At 35.4% G+C, this 21585-nt stretch overlaps 1 protein-coding gene across 1 annotated transcript in view; it reads left to right on the plus strand.

Annotated features, from left to right (window-relative positions):
- The window catches only part of LOC117115599 (T-complex protein 1 subunit gamma-like), a 54286-nt gene that overhangs the window by 1755 nt on the left and 30946 nt on the right, over positions 1-21585 (plus strand). The window contains exons 3-7 of the mRNA XM_033259456.1: positions 9039-9089; positions 17033-17095; positions 17197-17293; positions 19477-19594; positions 20026-20106. Coding sequence (XP_033115347.1) covers positions 9039-9089; positions 17033-17095; positions 17197-17293; positions 19477-19594; positions 20026-20106 — 410 coding nt within the window. The remainder of the gene's footprint in view (positions 1-9038; positions 9090-17032; positions 17096-17196; positions 17294-19476; positions 19595-20025; positions 20107-21585) is intronic.

Raw genomic sequence — 21585 nt, forward strand, 5'->3', positions numbered from 1 at the left:
GTGCAATCACATGCAGTGATGATCACAACCTCATTAATTAGTATACTTACTGAGTAGGTTAGAATAGGCCTAGAATTTACGAATTTTTCGAGCTCAACATCGGAATTTAAGGTCAGAATATTGATTCAATAATTGAAATACATTCGTTTTAAGTTTATAAACATTTAATAAAATCCACCAAAATAAATTGAAAATACAATTTTTATAATGATGAAGTTGTTTACTTTTCACAAATATGTTGAAATTTGTGGGGATTCACCATTTAGGCCTATGCCCTAGATCTGCGTTGAAGAAAACATCTAAAGGAGAGCAAAAAATAGTTCTAAAATTTACGCAGATATCGAAAAGGAATGGATACCACATTGGAAAAAAATGTCTCATGTGATGTCGTGAATTGAGACGATTTGGGCTTGCTTTGCCGTTTTAATCATTGTAGGCCTACTATCTATAACATTGAAATTGTGAGTGTAAACAGCATTCAATATAGTTGGTTCGCCTTGCTACGCCTGCCACCGAGTCTAAACGAATTTGAGCCAGTGTTGATTTTTTTAAATATTATTTATCATTTCCGAAATATCTATGTCATCACAAAGAGGGCTAGTAAAATAAAAATAAAATGAAAATAAAAGGTTCATAGTCATACACAAATTAATTTAAAAATGATGATCTGTTTTTTTTCTTCTCCGCGGTAAGAAAACCCGGAAGCCCAATGTACGGAAAAAGAGTTTGGGCGATGTATATCGTCATCACCACCTGAGCTTGTGGTGGAGGAGAAATTTCTATTATCTTATTGGCTAACATGTGATTTGGAGGCGTGGCTTCTTTGATGGACTCACCCAGGCGCGACTGCCGAACATTGAACTTTAACTTTGTTTACGCCGCGAGTTCATGAAAGTCAAACATGGAGTCTGAGAATTGGTAGACATTTTAACGAACTTTCAACAGAAAGGAACATCGAAATTAGTGCATACTATTGCAAATTAACTTCGTGTAGGTAAATAAAAGGTTCTTTACAGGCCTGTTGCGCTATTTATATTGGTGGTTTTTGTATTAATTTTTGTACAGCATTGATTGAAGTAGCCGGCGAAAACATCGTAGTAGCCGATCGAATGCGCCGGCCGCCGGCTCTTAAATAAACCCCTGATCAATCAATCACCAAATTATTAATGATCGATAAATCAACAAAATGATCAATCTATCAGTCAATTGATGAATTGATCAATCGATCAACCAGTGAACCGGTCAATCAATCAATCAATCACCCAATCAATCAATCAATCACTTAAACGTTCAATCAATTGCACACACAATCGATCAATTGATCAACATTCAGATTAATCAATCCCCATCCAATCGATCATTCAATCACCCAACCAATCCAACTAATCACCCAATAAATCAATCACCCAATCAGCTACTCGACCTATTACCCAAACAATCACTCTTCCAATCAGTAAATCAATCACCCAATCAATTGATTAGGCACCATAAAAAAAAAAAATTAGTTTATAACCCCTCCCCCATCACTTTTGGGGAAATTCAGATTTTTTTTTTTCTATCAACGTATAATTTTATTTCAAACGTTCCATCTTTTTTAACTTGAAAAGCTCAGGATTTCTTGCAAATATGTTCAACATAAAACAAAAACAACAGAAACATATTTTTTAAATATAAATTTGATTCCATTTTTATTTTTAAATATTTTTAAATATTATTTTTAAATATTATTTTTAAATATTATTTAAAAAGGAAAAACAACAAAAACATATTTTTTTAAAATATAAATTTGATTCCGTTCTTATGGCTTTTATATGTGTCCCTAACCATTGATTTACTTGTAAACATCGGTAAAATGTGGGCAGGGTTAGCCAAAAAAAAACCTTCTTCCCTTCCTCATCAGTTATTATTGGATAGGGTGATAAACTAATTTTTTTTTTTATGGGGCCTTAGTCAATGAATAGATTGATGTATCGACCATGATCAAACAAACTCACAAACCACAAACAAATAAACATCATTTAATCAATCAGTCAATTAATACCCAATCAATCCCCCAATCAATCATATAATTACTGAATGAATCAATTAATCAAGCAATCAATCAAAATTCAACCATTGAACCACTCACCCGATCAGCCAATCAATCTATCAATAAATCATTTGTAAATCAGGAACTTTATTACATTAAGGGCCATTATGACCTACATTTAGATTCAATAGTTATTACACTTAGGACATTTCATTTAGGACCACAAAGTTATTACAAACAGAACAATTATTAAAGTTAGGGCCAACAGTTATTACACTTTGGATCATTATTTTATTTACAGTCAAAAGTTATTACACTCAGGACCTTAACACTTATTCCACTTGCGTACATATTTTTTGTTTGTTTACTAATTGTTACATTTCATTTATTTATTTATTTATTCTTTCCTTCATTCAATAATATGCATGCTCTGCTGCCTTCCTTTTCCCTTCTTTCTTCAGCCATCCAACTTGTCTTGTAGTAGTAGAGTCCTGCACCCTGCAAATTTATTTCTGACTCTTGATTGAGCCAATTTACTAATTCTGGCAACCGACTCATTAAGTTTGAATTCTGGCAAAAGAATTAAGCTTGATCACCATCATTAATTTCTTGCTGAACACAGACGCAGGGTAGAGCAATATAACTACTATTATTAGGCATTTAAGAACATGGTTTTTAGTAATAAAATGCTAAAAACTGGCGTTATTAGTACCAGATTCTGGTAAAAGCATTGTAAGATATTGTAAGGAGCACACAGTAGCTAAAAATATGATTTTTGATGATACAAGATTACTAAGGTGAATTAGCGCTGCCTAATCACACTTATTATATCGGCCCAGTGCCGACTCAAAATGATGGTGAAACTATGCGTAGCATTAATGCTACGGAGGTCCAAATTATGCCAGGAAGGATAATTATGCTACGAATGGCCACTATGTTGTTATGTCAGGATTTGCATGAAATGTTATAGGCTAGTATAAGATGTCAAAATAGGTCGCTATCAAAGCGACCTTGGTGACCTAGGTTTGGTTTGCGTTAAGATATGAAGCATAGTTGGCCGAGGTCCGGCATTGCGGGCCCTGAGCCGACTTCAAAATCAGACTAAATTTACAGTAGGTCGACTCTGGGCCGGCTTAAAATTTGTTGGTTGTTCACACTTGAAAAAAGGTGGCCTGAGGTTGTAGGTACAGTGAAGTAAATACATCAAAGAAAATAAACACATTCGCTGCCAGCGACGATTATACTCATCCCACACCAACATACAGTTTTTTGCAATTTTTTGACATGAGACCCTACTTAAAGGCCAATATCAAAAGTGTTATTGTGCTCTTGCACGCCTGGGCCAGCCTAGTACCTACACTGGATTATATTATGTGTAAGTTTAGCCGTAGTGGAAATTGACTTTTTACATTACAGCCAATTCATACTGCAGCTTTGATAATGCCTAGCTTTCGTAGACGTAATGTATGATTTGCATAGACGTGGGACGTGTAGGATGTAGAATAAACAAATTTACAAACTTTACGCATAGGACATAATAAATCGTAAGTGAACGTAGGCTGCGAACCGTCTGAACGTAGAGACACACAGAGTTGTTTATGTTTTTGTTGGATCAGACTACTGTTATAATTTAACATGAATAAACTTTGAAGTGTACAACTGGGTCATTCCATATGGTTCCAACACACTTTTTTGCCCGACCCCCTTGAAATCGCCCAATATTTTGCCGGTTGGGGGGTCTACCTGAGATAAACCCACTGTGAATCTTTTGGCTCCGCGCCAGCATTTTTTGATGAGTTAGAGCAATTTGAAATTTTCATGAGATTTGGCTAAAAAACTCACCTTCTCACAGACAACTGCTGATATCTCTCTTGAAACTCAACGTATTAAAGAAATTTTGGTATGCAACTTGATGATGTCAGGACTAGTGAGAATATATAGGTCAAGTCACGTGACCTTGACCTTTGACCTAAAATATCACAAAAGTATATATCTCGATTTTCGGGAAATTCACACCTCAGTTGGGACACTTAGCACACATGATGCCCCTGAAGTTTCATTGTGGGCAAATGATATATCTTAGCTCTAGACTACATTTTGTGCGTAGACGCAGGGTTCCCGAAATGCAACCCTCAGCGGCGTGTGCGAAGCACAACTCAAGAATCAGAAGTGGAACGTGAATTTCCGGTATGGTTTCGTAGTCAGATTTTCAGCTACCCGTATTTCTTGACTGAGACGTCAATGGGAGCTGTAATTTGTATGGAAAGGAGATGGTGTTACCCTTAATTCGTATTAGGGAATTTACGCCCACAAACCTTGTAGTTATTAATATTTTGGTTATAATATAAAATTCACACTCACGCTATAGTTAGCATGCATACGTCATAAGCTAGATTACGTCACCTTTTCCTGGTAAGGCAAACTTTCCCGGCGTGCTTTTTTCATGGATAAACAAACACCACTGCTTTGTACATGAATGCCTTGCCTAGCTAGGGCTACAAGAGCCGCATAGTTAGCATATAATACTTAAACAAGGTACGTCTGCAACTGAATTATTCTTAGGCCCTAGTTAATTTTTTCTTATCCTAATTTATTTCTTTCGAAAGTGTACTTTCTATCACATATAATTGCACTGTCTACTTATGCCTAAGCCTAGTCATATTATGCATCGTACCCTGCTATACACAGTCACAGTACATCAGTACCCCCCTCCCACACGCTACAGTGCAGACGTTTTCTAGGCAACAGAACGTGATTGCACCTTTCTTCCCAGGTGTTCATGTAAATTTGCATATTGTTAGCTAACCAGCTGAGTGTATTCCTTTGTGAAAATGAGTACCGCGGCGTACTCATTTTCACAAAGCATTTGCATCCCCTCTTGGAGAGAGGGAACTTCGAAATAATTGTCTCCATATCTTCGCTAATTAATCAAAGTAATTTAGCTTAGACTTATGCATGGAGGGAGCACTTAAAATGTATAATAATCATTTCACTACCCGACAAACCCCGAACTTTATTCATGCATTACATAAATAGTTTCATCTTGCTGTACTCCAACATCACTGGCGCATGGTAACAACCAACTGGCAGCTCAGACCATTTACGGTCACACATTACTCTCCATAATGCAGCATCCCCTCCTAGTTCCGTGCCCTCTGGGTATTGATAGTTTCACTGAGTTTCCAGGAATCTGTTGATTGATTCTATGAAACTGACACCATAGTAAAATCAGACCATTTTTTTAGGACCAAGGTTTCTCTGCTGATTTAGCATCACTAGGGTATAAATAAGAAATTGAGCGGGGGAGAACCTCCAGAAAAAGGGCAGAACATAAAAATTATGATATTGGCTCATACAGTAACTTCACTTATATCCAATGAAAAAGGGCAAATCTGGTGTCTAACTATATGTTATTCGGGTCACTGAAGCCAATGAGACAGGTACGAAAACGTAAAATGGCAGGAATATTGAAATTCATGATGGCTGTCTTAAAAATTGTCAAAATTTAATATTTCAGTATAATTCCACATATCCTCTATGGAAAATGGTAAATTTGGATCAAATCATATGATTTTGGACTCTTTGAATACAATAAACATAGTTTCAAAAAGTTAGGATGGTAATCATTTTGAAATTCAAGATGACCGCCATAAATATCCTCAAAAATCAAATATTTTAGTACAGTATTGAATAAATTCATCTGGTTCCAATTTTAATTTATTAAAATTTTTACTTTTATGTTAAACCAAAAAACGTACAATAGATTACCTGTAACGTTTCATTGGGAGACTGCCAACTTCTTCAGACTGAAGCATGTGCTATAGTGCTCTGGTTTGGTCCAGGTTGCACTGGATTGCGCCACCAACCGCCCTTGATGTTTTAACTGTGGTAGGTCTCCGGGGAGACCCCTCTTGTTTGTACTTTTTCCAGCAACACATCAAATATTTTAGTATGTAATTCCACTTCTCTTTGATGAAAAATGCTAAATTTAGTGTTTAAACATATGTTATTGTTCTCTATGAGTCCAATATACATGGTTTTATATATCTAGGATGGCAGCCATTTTGAAATTCAAGATGGCCGCCATAAAAACCATCGAAAGTTGAGTATTTTGGCTTCAAAATGGCCGCCAAAAAATATGTTTCGCACTATTCCTGGAGGTTCTCCCTCGCTCAATTTATTATTTATACCCTAGTGATGGTAAATCAGCAGAGAAACACTGGTCCCAGAAAAATGGTCTGATTTACAATTTATGGTACCAGTTTCATAGAATCAATCAGCAGATTTCCTGGAAACTCAGTGAAACTATCAATACCCAGAGGTGACGGAACTAGGGGGGTGCTGTGTTATATGGAGAGTAATGTGTGACGGAAGTGGTCTGCAGTCAGTTGGTTCTTACAATACGCCAGTGATGTTGGAGTCACAGTACAGCAAGATGAATCTATTAGGCCCAATGCATGAATAAATTTCGGGGTTTGTCAGGCAGTGAAATGATTATTATACATTTTAAGTGCTCCTTAAATGCATAAGTGTAAGCTAAATTACGGTGATTAATTTAATTAGCGAAGATATGGAGACAATTATTTCAAAGTTCCCTCTTTCCAAGAGGGGATGGTTTGTGAAAATGAGTATGCCGCGGTACTCATTTTCACAAAGAAACACACAACTGGTTAGCTAACGATATGCCAATGTAATTACACCTGGGAAGGAAGGTGCAATCACGTTCCGTTGCCTAGCAAACGTCTGTAATGTATGGTGGGGGGGCTACTGGTGTACTGCGTGGGGGGGGGGGCGATGAGGGGGGGGCGATGAGGCATAACAATAAGACAAGGCCTAGGCCCAGTCCTAACTAGGCAGTGCAATTATATGTGATAGAAAGTACATTTTCGAAAGAAATAAATTAAAATAAGAAAAAAAAGCAAATAACTAAAGAGTTATAATTTAGTTGCAGAGGTACCTAATTGTTTAAGTATTATACAATGCTAACAATGCGGCTCTTGTAGTCTTAGCTAGGCAAGGCATCCATGAAAGCAGTGGTGTTTGTTTATCCATGAAGAAAGCACGCCGGGAAAGTTTGCCTTACCAGGTAAAGGTGACGTAATCTAGCATATGACGTATGCCCGCTAAATGTATTGTGATTGTGACGTCACCAAAAAATGAATATTTTTTATTATAACCAAAATATTAATAACTACAAGGTTTCTGGGCGTAAATTCCCTTAAAACGAATTAAGGGTTGCACAATCTCCTTGCCATACAAATTACAGCTCCCACTGACGTCTCAGTCGAGAAATACGGGTAGCTGATGTTTCTCTCGAAAATCTGACTATGAAACCATATCGCAATTTCACGTTCCACTTTTGACCCTGAGTTGTGCTTCGCACTCGCTGCTGAGGGCGGCGTTCCGGGAACCCTGCGTCTAGGCACAAAATGTAGTCTAGAGCTAATATATATCATTTGCCCACAATGAAACTTTAGGGGCATCATGTGGGCTAAGTGTCCTAACTGAGGTGTGAATTTCCCGAAATCGAGATATATACTTTTGTGATATTTTGGGTCAAAGTTCAAGGTCATGTGACTTGACCTATATAACTCTCACTAGTCCGGACAACATTGAGTTGTTTATCATTGGAAAGAAAATATTCTCCTCTATCCAACGATACCAGAATTTCTTCAATACGTTGAGTTTCAAGAGAGATATAGCAGTTGTCTGTCAGAAGGTGAGTTTTTTAGCCAAATCTCATGAAAATTTCAAATTACTGTAACTCATCAAAAAATTCACTGTGGGGTTATCTCAGGTAGACCCCTAACAGGCAAAATATTGGGCAATTTCAAGGGGGTCGGGCAAAAAAGTGTGTTGGAACCATATAGAATGATGACCCAACTGAATTTTTGTAGAAGAATTATTGAAAACTGGAATTCCATTCCTATTGATGTTAGGAACCTCACAATCTCTACATCATTTACAACTTTTATTGAAACAATAATCTTTATAATAATAAAGTTTCCCTGCTCTCTGCCCTGTATTGAATCCAGTCCTCAATTATTCTTTTTTTCTTTACTTATATTTTGAATTTCTAATATATCTTTTATTTTCTCGTCTTTTACTTTGTTTGCTTTCAGTAGTGCTGTTTATGTCTTTGTCTACTATTTATGTTTGCTTCAGTTTTTCAATGCATATTTATTTATTTATTATGGCCGTAGCATTGTAATTTATTTGTACCTTATATTATTTTCTCTTTTTTCTTTGGTAGTGCTGCTTTTTCGTTAAGCCTTTTTTATTATCCTAGATTTAAACGATTGATAAAGTGAACAATTTATCCTACATTCTACGTTCTCTGTTTTACACTCTCTGGTTTTATGCATTGAACACACTGATTAACTACATTCTAAACTGTGTTTTACGTTCAGTCTACGTTCTAAACAATCTACGATCTATGTCCGACTGTTTTTGTTATGTGTAGTGGACGCGTATTCTACAAACATTACGCGTGGTACGAACGCAGTAATTCACGGCTGTACTTAAACCCATCATTTTTCAATACCTCCAATTTATTCAGTAATATTTATTGGTTCAATTCAACACAATTCATTCAGATGATTTTTAAAAACTGGATTGGATAGGCCCAGGTCCTATTACCATTTTGCTCCAGACAGTTTTACACAAATTTGAGGTGTTCATTGGTAGAGCTGGCTTGAATATTCTTATCTAGAGGCCAATGGCAGGTCTGGTCAATATCCATTTCCATTTGAAAAAAGAAATTGTTATTCTTCCAACTTGCCGTAGCCCATATGCATATGAAGATAGTGAGACTAAAGTTTAAAGTAAGGAAAAGCCTGCTCCACTAATCAAAACCTTGGATTTGCCACGTAAGATCATTAACCAAAAAGTCTGAGGCCCCTGGCATCTTTGGGGCCATACTGTACTTAGCAGCTCACAGCTGTTACTCCACTGGGCTACAGTCTGCTAATGTACTAATATTTTGTTTTTCTTTGTGTAAATACTGTAGGCTATTGCAGATGTTATCCGAACATGTCTTGGACCAAGATCTATGATGAAGGTCAGTCTTATTCATTAATATGTAAAATTTAGAAGCTGTTGTATAGTAAAAGTTGAAACTGCACAGTGTGATCTGATCTTGCACAATTTAAAAACCTCACTCCTGTACCAACACTTCATTATTCCATTGTTCCACACAATCATCAATCAAATTGTAAAATAGGCAGAATTTATGTCTGGTAAGGAGCCGTCCAAGAAGTTAAAAACCGTGCCTACCGCGGTTTCCCTTTTTTTACTACCACGGCTACTGCAAGTTGGTTAGTAAGGCGGATCAGTGAAGCATAAGATTGCTACCGCGGTAGATCAAGAATATTTATTAGCTGTCTGAACAGTCTACCAAAATCGGCCGTTGTAGCATAACGCAGGTACCGCGATGCAATGGATTCATGAGTTCGTACGTAGGCCTACATGTAGTAACATATCCTTGGTGTGGGAAACTTTAAGGCAAATTCACACAGCACGAACTCCTGGCTGTGGACTAGCACTGGCAGCTAGCCAAATTAACTACTTGTATTTGTGTTCTACTGTATTGGAGTTTCAGTGATTCTGACTACAGTACTTTTGTTTTACCTCTACTGTCGATGAACTCAAACAGCATCAACAACGTTTATTTTTAAAATTTCATATTCTGATACCCAAGTTTAGTTTTTATATTATTAGTCCTACTTTGTGATGTGTAATTTTTTATTTTTTTTTATTTTTAGTGATTAAACTTACTATCCTTAGCCCACAAGAAATTCGACATAGACCTATTCTGTCCCAATGGGATTTTTCCCGTAATTTCGGAATGGCCTGTATTTTTTTTTGCAGTTATTAAAATGACTACCATTTAATTATTTACAATGGATAAAAAGGTTTCCATAGATCTCTCTACGGTTACACCCATTGCTTAACGGTGGATTAAAAGCTTCAATAAATGAATTATATTACAGTATTAAGCCTATTTGGTGATATGTAATTTTTTTTTTTCTTTTCTTTATGATTATAAACTTACTTCTATCCCTACCTCACAAGAAATTTGACATGGCCTATCCCGTCCCAATGGGATTTTCCCCAATTTCAGCATGGCCTGTAATATTGTTTTCGCACTATTTAATTATTTACAATGGATAAAAAAAGTTTTCATAGATCTCTCTACGGACACTCATTAGCCTGGTTCACGTCGAAATCTTATTTGGATATAGATCCACTTAACTAGTTAAAAGTTCGACGTGAACCACTCAATTATAGCTAGATAAAGGAATTAAGTCACTTAAGTTAAGTGACTTAACTTTACTAGAATAACGGTAAATTAACTTGCTTAACGGTAAAGTCGGCTCGGATAACAAGGACACGATTACGTAATGTAGGCATCTAAGCCAGCGTTGTTGTATTGTACCACCATTATCATCTTCTGGCTGGCAATAACGTACTCCAACAATGCTAACAACAGCATCGAAATAGTCTCGTTAGTCTGGTTTTCAGAAATTATTTATAATATTATGGGTAAAAACCCAGCAAACATCCGTTTTACGAATAGTCGATAGTACCAATGACCTTTGCCCTTTGCATCATCGACCAAGTAATAACGTTAAAAAGTCCGATTGCGTACGTTTTTCAAAGTGATAATGTATATTTTTCTTAATAATAAAATCAGATTTGTTGTATTTATTTATTGACAATTCGATCTTTTCCATTTCTGCTATAATAGTCGCTATTAATTCAGTTTCAATGAACTACCACCAACGCCAGTCGTTAAAATGAGCGCACATGTTTACGATGACAAAATAAAAAAGTGTGTGGAAGTCAGCAACTTATTTGACACCGCGAAGCTAAATTTTCGCGAAGTGCATGTAAACAACAATTGAGCGATCTAAAAACTACAAAACAGGACAGAAAGGTCCATAAAGTATACAGACGTTTTAATGAAAATTAAAACAATATTTTGTTAAATGGAAGAATGCTAGCTAGCGATTAAAATAATTCGTTTTTTATCGAAGGTCAATTTAGCTAGGGCCTAGAGGAGAATCTACTACTTCGATTGCGATAGAACACGCTGCTGCACTGTTGTTGGTTCGTACTGGTCGGCTAGGTTAGGTAGTGGAAACTCACACCTTCTCTACAGTAGTTTACAATTTTTTTGAACGAATACCACTTGGTACTAGAGGTTCGTAAAATACAGTAGATGTTTTATTAAATAAGCCTTTCCACCGCGTGACGTCGACGGCCTGAAACTGGCTGGCTGTTTATCTGGCTCTAACTTGGCATCGAACGCAATTAGGGGATTATCGTATCATGTTTCAAGACGGGTATATCTAGATAAAGTTCGACGTGAACCAGGCTCTAGTTTAACAGTGGATTAAAAGCTTCAAGAAATATACCCGTATTGTTTAATTAGCTGAATTAGTTCACCCCTGAATAGGTCTATATATCTTACCTTATTCATTATACAGTATCATAATTTTATCTATAAATAAAGTGGGCACCAAAATGTTAAAATTAGTGTTGCATATATTTTGGTTTACTACACCTCAGATGCTACACATAAAATTAATCTTACAAATTGAGCGTACTATCAAAGAATATACAGTAGATTAAGGACTTATAACTGTTATAAGTCCTTGAGTAGATAGAAGTGTACAACGCTGTAGTGTAGTTGGACTAAGGACTAGAAATTTTCCCACGATTAATTACATTTAGCAGTCTATATTTAGCAGCTGACATTCTTCCAGGCAGTCAAAGTACGCACGCTGAATCAAAAACTACTGATTAGGGTTATCACGTGAACACCATCCCTGGCCAGTGACAATACAGAGGCACTATCCCCTCTCACATTCCTCGTGAAGCAAAGTATGAAGAACAGGGACTGTTAACAAGATTTAATACGTACCCGTTTTTTCAGGGGAAAAAGTTATGTTCATAGGGGATGTTTGTTAATTGTTTAAAATATAACTAATAATAACTATATAAAAACTAAAATATTTGTATGACAGGCATGAGCGAACCCACTTGCCCGACGCCCGGGACAAGTGTTTTTTACGGTCAGACAACAAGAATTTTAGGGACCACTTGTCCGTGGACAAGCACTTTTAGAATAAACTACTTCACCATGTGATGCGTAATGATTTCACAGTACTTTATGTAAAATAGTAAAGTCTGACTCTTGACAATATGCAGCGTATAAATACCATACATATTTAAAGACTTTGGGCGCACAGCCATTAGTTGATTAGTTGAGGTGGATGACATGAAATGTCTGGACTTCAAGACTAGTAATTACTTTGCGTACGAATATGAATAGTAGCCACTAGGCCGATTTCAAAAAAGGCCTAGTCTATTAATTTGTTTGCCCGTGTGGGGAAGGCAATCTAGACAGACTAAGAAAGAATAGTTAAATTGGAATTTAAAGTTGTTAAAGTAATTAAAAAATCATTCCCTTCTAAGTGATGGAGATAATGTGCATATAAAATCCAAATCTTGTAAAACTGGAGTTAAAAATTGAGGGTTTAGGGCCTATTTATAAATGAATCATTTTCCCATCTCAAAAATTTCGCCGTCTCGGAGATTCTCATTCAGGAATGGATTTCGTCCCCTCGGCCCATCCTCAGAGTTATATTACAGTAGGCCTACATTAAGAGGCCTAGATCAAAAATTGTTCATTTCTGAGCGTTTCTCATGGGTCCTTTTTAAACAACATACTAAAATTTAACAAAATCCGAGAGATCATGTAATTGCAGAATAAAACAATTTCTCAGTCCATCATTTTTAAGGAGCGCGAGAGCGATCGCGCTCCTCCGGGCTCCTGAACACGCTTTCAGGAGAGCAACTAACCGCACTCCTTGATTTACCAGGCAACTAAAACAAAAATTAATGACAAAAATTGTATTTTGAAATTTTGTCCATAATCAAAATCTATCGAATTTTGCAACTAAAGCTACAATATATTCCAGTGTATAAAGCCGCAAATTTTATACACGATTTCCACCACGAAATTCAGGGTGCAGCCTGTACACTGATCATCAACCTCCTAAAAAATTCTAGATCGGGAACCGCGGAGGCGAAAATAGTCAGGTTAGGCCCAGGCTATCCAATTTAATTAGCCTAGGTTTGCTGGTCTAGTATTATAATTATACTCGCTACAGTGCGACAAGGATTCCTATGACATTCAAGCAATGGTTTGGGTTGCCTAAAATAAATATTTTCACTTTACGTACATTCATAAACAATGTTTGAAACACATTGTACGTGTTTGAACTCACTTCGCTAAAAACAATAATAATCACTTTTTTCCTCGAAGTCACGTGAGTAGCTTCACGAACATCGTTGCAAAACGCACATGGTTGTAAACTTGCTGCACGGCGTCTTGTTGCTTGGAGGCTAGTAATGTTATAGAAAGAATGATACTGCTATGCTGTGTTCACTGTCATAATTTCAGAATGAAACTTGTGTACCGGTAAATAATGTATTCTATAAAACATGAGTTTTCTTGACGTTAATACTTGCTTTTACTGTAATTTAAAAGTAGAATGGCATACTGTACGTTATCTGCCCGTGCGTGAACTTTGTATCACATGGTTCTGGGTTCTGTTGTGCGTGATCGGTGTTGTTGCGTGATTCGCTAGAGTAGCAGGTTGCGAGTACTGAGTAGTAATAATGGCTAGTTAAGCCTAGAATATTTTTATTTTTTATTATTGATTGAATAATAGATAAATAAATATGTTCACTATATTCTAGTATATTAATTTAATATTTAAATTTGAATAAACTAAAATGATTGTTTAAACCCACACAGTCAGAAATTTAACGCAGAAAATATACAGACGTCTACTTAAAAAAATGGGGATTTCCCTACAGTAGGTAATACGTTGTTTTGATGAGAGTTTTCCTGGAGGACAAGTATTTCCACTTGTTTGTTGTTTAATATTTTAATGTTTGCAAATTAATGTCAATATTTCAAAATAGATAAAAACTTATCATTTTGGAGATTAAAATAGGTGTGGTTATACACAGGTGACGCCAAAAAAACGCGATATTTCGCGTCCTCCAGGTGTTACTTCGAGAGGGGTTTATTCCAAATGAGGTTCTGAAGTGAGAGTTTATTTGAGTGGGAGGATTTGCAGGGGGATGGGGTTAGGCTGCTTTCCCCCCCTCGATTATTGATCGTCTAAAATACCTCAGAAGTTATTTCCAGGCGTCTAGAAAAAAAAATTTCCTTGGGGCATGCCGGATCCCCCTAGGGTGGTGTTGGCTCTCAATCGTGCCCGCCCACTTCAGACACCTGAATCCACCCCTGGGGGAGGAGGGCGTCTATTCAAAGCTGTGAAATTTTCAAGGAGAGCAATTCTCTCCTTAGTAATTCGAGGAGAGCAATTTAGTGCTCTCCTGCGTTTTACATACTGTATGTGATGGACTGAGTTCTTTCAAATGTTATTTTTATTTACAAACATTTAAAATATATAGTAAGTTTTTATCATCAAACTTGTGTCACATCGTAAAATTTCACGAACATTTTGGAGTGTGGCAACTCAAAATGGGCTTCATTGGGATACCTACTAAAAAGTGCATAGATCAATCAGCAAAAACTGATTTCATTGCTTGGAAGTTAAATTTTTTTGTTTTTATTTTATTAATTAAGTGCTTTAATTGTCTTGTTCTCATAGAAGATCAGACCATTTGCATTGATGCTGTACAATCTATGCATTTTAGTACTCTCCATCCTTCACTCTTCTCCATACAAAGCAAAAACAGATATTCACTTCAAACAGGACAGCAGTTGTAGTTTTGACAGGGAACATGTGGTAAAAAATTATAAATGAATTATTAATGCTAAAATGGTTTCACCATTCATTGGTTCACGGGTATGCAGACACAAGCTGTCACTTCCAGTTTACTTACTCGAGGTATTTTTCCAACTCTAGTGTTCTTTAAAATCCATTTAGTCAAATAATTAAATCGTTGGACATTCTTATTTTAAAGTTTCACACTGTATTCAGTTCATACTTTTTCATTGAAAGACAGATTGAATCCAGTAAGAATTTGCTGAGACGTACAAACGTTTTACTATCATAATCCTTATTTATTATTAGCAAATTTGAGGGTCCATGCAAAAGAAAAAGAAATTGTATTTATACATCTGTAGTGTTAATAGACATAATATGGGAGGGGGCGTCCTCCTCCCTACCTAAGAAAAAAAAAGAAAAAATTATTACTGAAAAATGCCATTTAACAGTGTTTGAATTGCCATTTAACAATACGATTTCGGTTTTCCAGAAAGATCAGTTTGTGGAACATTTCTATTGAATCATTTCCGTATAAGGTAGGCCAGTTAGGGCCTAGCTTAGGCCTAGACGCTAAAATAGGCTTAGCATACCTGTAGCCCAGTGAATTCGGTTCATGACTAGCCTACGAAAAGTTTTATTTAACATATATTACGTACAGTACCTGTTTTTTAGCTGTAGTGCACAGCAAATTGAATTACTGTACCAATAAAATGAATGCTTTTATATTGTTTTTACGTGCATTTTCGGTCTGTCATTTTGTAAACACAACACAGTCTTCGTGGTCGCGAGGCAACTTGTTGTAAATATCAGGTCACGCCTCCTAAATTCTGCCTGCTAATTGGTTAATTTATTTCATGGGGTCATGTGGCTGGGCAAACATCCCATGTGCTTGGCTGTGATGACGTCAGATCGCCCAAAGTTTCGTAGTGCGTGAGAGCTTGCTGACTGACAGGAACAAGCTTAGTGTAAACTGATAAATTTTTAATTAAACAGATTTATTAAAACAAATAAGAAATCCTTGTGGTTTTGTTTTAGAGTCGAATCTAAATCTAACAAATTTAAATTTCATTCTGTGCAAATTTCTTCCGTAATTAGCAATGTTTTTAAGGAATGTGAGTGAAGCAATGCATTTGTAATCTACTGTACATGTACTGTAGACTCAGTGCTGGAAATTAACTTTTTTTTCTTGGTAGCACTGCCAAATTTATATGGCATTCCAGCAAAACATTTAGTAGCACCAATATATTTTTCAGTAGCACATATTTACCCCCCACTCCATGTACATGCCTTTAAAATATTCTGCTCCATCCACCACCACTGCATACACCAGCCCTCAAAATTTGCGCCCGGCATTCGGCAATGCCGATGTAAACAGCGGTGTCTGGCTGCCCAATGCCGATGAAAAGATCGCCAAAAAACCAAGAAAAAATGTTAATTTCCAGCACTTATAGGCCAATTCTTTCTCCAAGAAGGACTATATGATCTACAGTATTTTTTAAAAGTTAAAAAGTTCAAAATTTAGAAATTGTATTTTTCTCAAATATAATTGGTGGCCAACAAAGGGAAATCTTCCTTGCACAAGTGTTATTATTAGCTAACATAAAAAATACTTACCGCTTATTTCTTGGCCAATTTCTGTCCATGAGGCTATGCTTTGTGTCCAATCAAATCAGCATCTATGATTTGTGACAACCATTTCTAAATTTTGAAAAATAGCTACACTTCAGGTCTTAGACTTCAATTAGGTCTAAAAAAAATTGTTTGCTGTCAGGTCATAAAAATTTGAGTGGAGCCTAGGCTAGGCCTACTATCTAGTAGACGAGTTTTGATGGAAATTTGTTTTGTTTCACTTATCCGATTTCACGACCGTAAAGCTATCAAAATGACATTAATATATCTTTAGCCTACTCATATTCTCATTTAGAACATCGTTGTAAATCATACCATACATTACGAATTTGGAATACATTTTTTGTTACAAAAAAATAATGCAAATAGAAATCTTTTCCATGCGGCACGGATTTTGTGTCAAGATCGATTTTTTTATTTTTTAGAGGCCGCGGATGATAGCAACAAATTTGTTTTTAGGCCTTATTTAATTGTAGTGTATTTTTCTAAATATTTTTAAAAATTTAAAGTATTTATAGATTATTGTTGCAGTTGACTTAATTTTTTTTATTTGTAGATGTTAATGGATCCAATGGGTGGTATAGTGATGACCAATGATGGCAATGCTATTTTAAGAGAGGTAAGACACTCAAACAAATTTGTAAGAAATCCACAATTATTCGAAAAAAGAATCTGGTGTCAGTACCAAGAAATCATCTTTACATTGCAATTTTCTTTTAGATAACGGTACAACATCCAGCTGCAAAGTCTATGATTGAAATCAGTCGAACACAGGATGAGGAGGTTGGCGATGGTACCACCTCCGTCATTATCCTAGGTATGCTATTTGTTGTCTTCAATCATTCATGTCATCATCATTGTGATGTCATTGTCATTATCGCCATTGTCATCACCTCCACTATCGTCATCATCACCACCACTACCACCACCGCCACCATAGTTTTCATCTTCATTTCTATCATCTCCATGTTGTTGTCGTCGTTGTGGTTGTTGGGTAAATTGATTGTTACCACGATATCTAAAATTTTGTAAGTCCGAATGATTTCAAACTTGGCAGATTGCAAGATGGGAATATGAAGACAGAGCCTATTGTTTTTGGTACATGCGTAAATGTGCTAATTGCTCATTTGCATAATTGATATTTCACTAATCAGGAAATTTACAATAAATACCATCATATTTCCCATTAAAAAAAATCCTATGTTGTTGAAACTATAATATGTCATGCTTTTACATTGTAGAAAACAGTGATTCAATTTAATGTTGAAATGAAACTTTACTTCGTATTTTTTAAAATAATAAACTATTTAATAATAATTATCAGATTTAAAGCAATTTGCTTTGCAGAAAGCGTTTTAAACTAGTCAAATGACGGCTGACCACCACTTGGTCATTTATTGTTCACCCTTATCACTGTTTATTTATACATATACCATTAATCCTTTATAGTATGCCAACTTGCTTTTGACTTTTAGTGTTTCTTAAGTCAACATATATTTAAGTTTCATTACTGTTATTCTATATTATATTTATATAATATCTCTTATTTACTTGGCGTCAATTCCAAACAAGATCAAAGGCGCAACGCATGTGAAAAGCCACCGGAAAACAAATAGGTCTTAAGCTGTGAATTAAAGTTGCAAATAGAGTTGGAAGTTGGTCCCAAAAATATGCAGAAGCAAAAGTAAAAAACATTGACCATAGATTCTGGTACGGTATTATATATAGTACGGTATATATGTATTTTTTGCTCGATATATCAATGATGTGTTTTTTATCTGGCCTCATGGAGAAGATTCTCTTAAATATTTTATATCCGGTTTTAATAATGCCCACAACATTATTAACTTGACATCTGAACAATCTATCAGTCAATTTCCATTCCTTGACTCTCTGATTTGTATATCTGATCACCAGATCACTACTACTTTGTACACTGAACCAACAGACAATCGCAAGTATCTAGACTTTAATAGCGCTCACCCAACTAGCATCAAACAATCTATTGTATATAGCCAAGCACTGTGTATCAAACGATGCTCTACTGACACAGAATATAATAAACACATCAACACTCTCATATGCAAGTTCAGCCAGAGTAACTACCCTTTACAGTATCTTTCATCAAACGCAATATTGAGAAAGCATCATCCAAATCACGACTCAGCCTTCTCGAATACAAAGCCAAGTCTAAAACCACACGGATCCCAGTAATATTGGACTACAGTCCCCGCATTTATCAGATTTCCCAAAGCTATAAATGAGGAATTTCATACATTGAAACACCATTTACCCGAAAACAAGTTTTTCGAACATCCCCCCGTTCTCACTAAATGTCAGCCGCCAAACTTAAAATCCATCCTGACCTCCTCACAACTCCCCATTATCCCACGCTTATTTGGTAACCGCCCCTGCCTCAACTCACGCTGTCAAATCTGTCAAATCCTTTTACAAGCAAATCCATCACCATCCCCACTCTAACATAACAATCCATCCACCATCTGTCACATGTAATTCCACTAATGTTATACACATATTGTATGTTCCAAGTGTGATCATGGTTGCTATGTCGGGCAGACAGGGAGTAAATTAAGACTTCGGTGTAATAACCATAAGAAATCCATTAGGGATAATGCAGTTGGTTTTCCTGTTGCACAGCATTTTAATTTGCCTAACCATTCCATTGATGACATTAAATCTTGTAGATGAAATGGTTAATTGTCAAAGGACATTATTTTCCCTCTTCAATTTCTATATTGAAAGTTAATTGCTGGCTTAACTATACAAAATGTATGATGTAAATATGGGATTGTTTTAAAGTTAATTATATTAATCTGTATATATCTTAAATCTCAAGGTCACCATATCAAACCCTGGATGCTCTGCTAATGTAGAATAAATAATTCCATGTCACTCATCCAATCTTACTAATACCAATAAATGTATTATATTACATATCTTTGTGTATAAGACAAATATTTACCTTTTATATTCCTTTAGCTGGGGAGATGATGGCAGTGGCTGAACCATTCTTAACTCAAAACATGCACCCAACTCTAATCATAGATGCCTACAAACATGCTATGGAGGATATGCTCAAAATAATGAAAGATCAGGCGTAAGTCCTCCCCGTTGTATGTAAATGCACTGTGAAAATGTATTTACATTTACAAAAACGTTGGAATGTGTTTCATCATTATATTTAATTTAATCTTTAAATATTGTTAACTATAAATGAACTAAATTTCAGTGATATAATGTAATAATTCATCTCTGCTAACTACCTTGAGAAAAGTAGATCCGATAGTATAATACATACTCCATTCCTGATGATGACATAAATAAATGTTGAAATATTGAATCCCGACACGATGGCGTGCATTTCGATTCTTGGAGTATGTATACTACTATCTTATCTCAGTGGACCTTTTGGTTTTTGGAAAAGTAGATAAGTTTCAGTCTTCACTTCTGTTTTTTGCTTATTTAAGGAATCCTATGAATTTCCTGGCTTTATAATCAGTATATTTGACATACCTATTGATTTTGTAGTAAGCAGATTGATGTCTCCAATGATGAAGAGATGCTTAAAATAATACAGAGTGCTGTAGGAACCAAATTTGTAAACAAATGGTAAGTTTTATAATGGTACATTATTTATGTCTCTATAATAATGACAGATTATTCTTAAGCCCTGACCAGACTATCTAATATTATTGAACAAAAAGTGACATGCCTAAATATGGTAATGGTGACATCACATCATGCCCATATGGTAAGGAGTTGTTCACAATTATCAACATATTCACAAGTGTACAAACAGTATGCTAGGGGGAGAGGGTAGAAATTTGTACACTTTTACATATGCATGGGAATGTTGATTCAAAATAATTCATTATTTAAAATAATATATTTTTATGACCAATTATAATGCAACCATCGATATAATATACATTTTAAGTAACTAAGTACAGTACTTTAGTTGACTTCACAAAAAAAATGGAAAATGGTTTGCAAAATCAACGTTTTTGTATGTAGGGGCCTACACTTTCCAATGGGAGGGAGGGGGTACCAAAAAGGAGTACTGTTTGTACACTTATGAAAATTTTGATAATTGTTTACTTGTTCTCGTTTTACAAAGTGACAGTAAAAAAAAATCTTGTAACTTGAAAATCGACAAAAAAATAACCCCGACTTTAAATTTAAAAAATTTTTTTTTTTTATTCTTTGTCATTAGAAGTCAATTGTTTTGTGCTATTAACTAATTCAATCTTTCAATGAAATTTTCCAGATCTTATAACAGGCAGTTAAAATGAGCTGTTTAAGGTTTTTACAGATTTCATGATAGGTATATTTTTTAAGTCACTAAGAATAAAATTAATAGTAGGGTTTGCTGATATTTTTTCTCACAAAAAATAAGGTTTTTCTAATACAGTAGAACCTTGTTGATACATACCTCAGTTACGAACCCTCAGTTTTATGTATGCCTCATACCAACGATGACGTCATCAAAACCCCCCAAAGTACTTGAAACAAACGGCCCTTTCAGGGACACCATAAATGTAAAAAGCGATTTGTTAGTTTCTGTATGTTTATTACTCCAATACTGTAACAAACAGTTAGTGTGAAAGATACATACTCTGGCTGCTATCCGCTAAATGTGTGGACGACACACATATCTCGCTCACTACATGTAAGTGAAAAACGCGTAGGGAAATTTTCAATTTCTAGTAGGATCTTCGTATATTTTTTCACATTTTATATAAATCAGGGCTAGAAATTTACTTTTTCAGCCACTAGCAACCTATTGCTAAAATGTGCTAGTTGTTAAAAATGTAACTAGCAAAATGAGCTTCTCAACTAGTAAAATATATTGATACCAACTCAACATATTATTTTCGGAAAATAATTTGTATGAAAATAACTAATAATGTACTTCTATAAATTTGTGTGTTAAATGTTTTAATATAATATTTTCTGTTATGGTAAGTGTAGTACAATAAATATCGCAAAGAAATAGCCAAGTGAGTATAAAAAATCAATTTCTATACCTTGTACATTTATTCACTTCAGTGTCAGAAAATTTTTAATATGAAGAAAAAAAATCATCAT

Source organism: Anneissia japonica, unplaced genomic scaffold (genome assembly GCF_011630105.1).
Source record: "Anneissia japonica isolate Jap-2015-1 unplaced genomic scaffold, ASM1163010v1 scaffold6552_len55032_cov144, whole genome shotgun sequence".
NCBI classification, from domain to species: Eukaryota; Metazoa; Echinodermata; class Crinoidea; order Comatulida; family Comatulidae; genus Anneissia; species Anneissia japonica.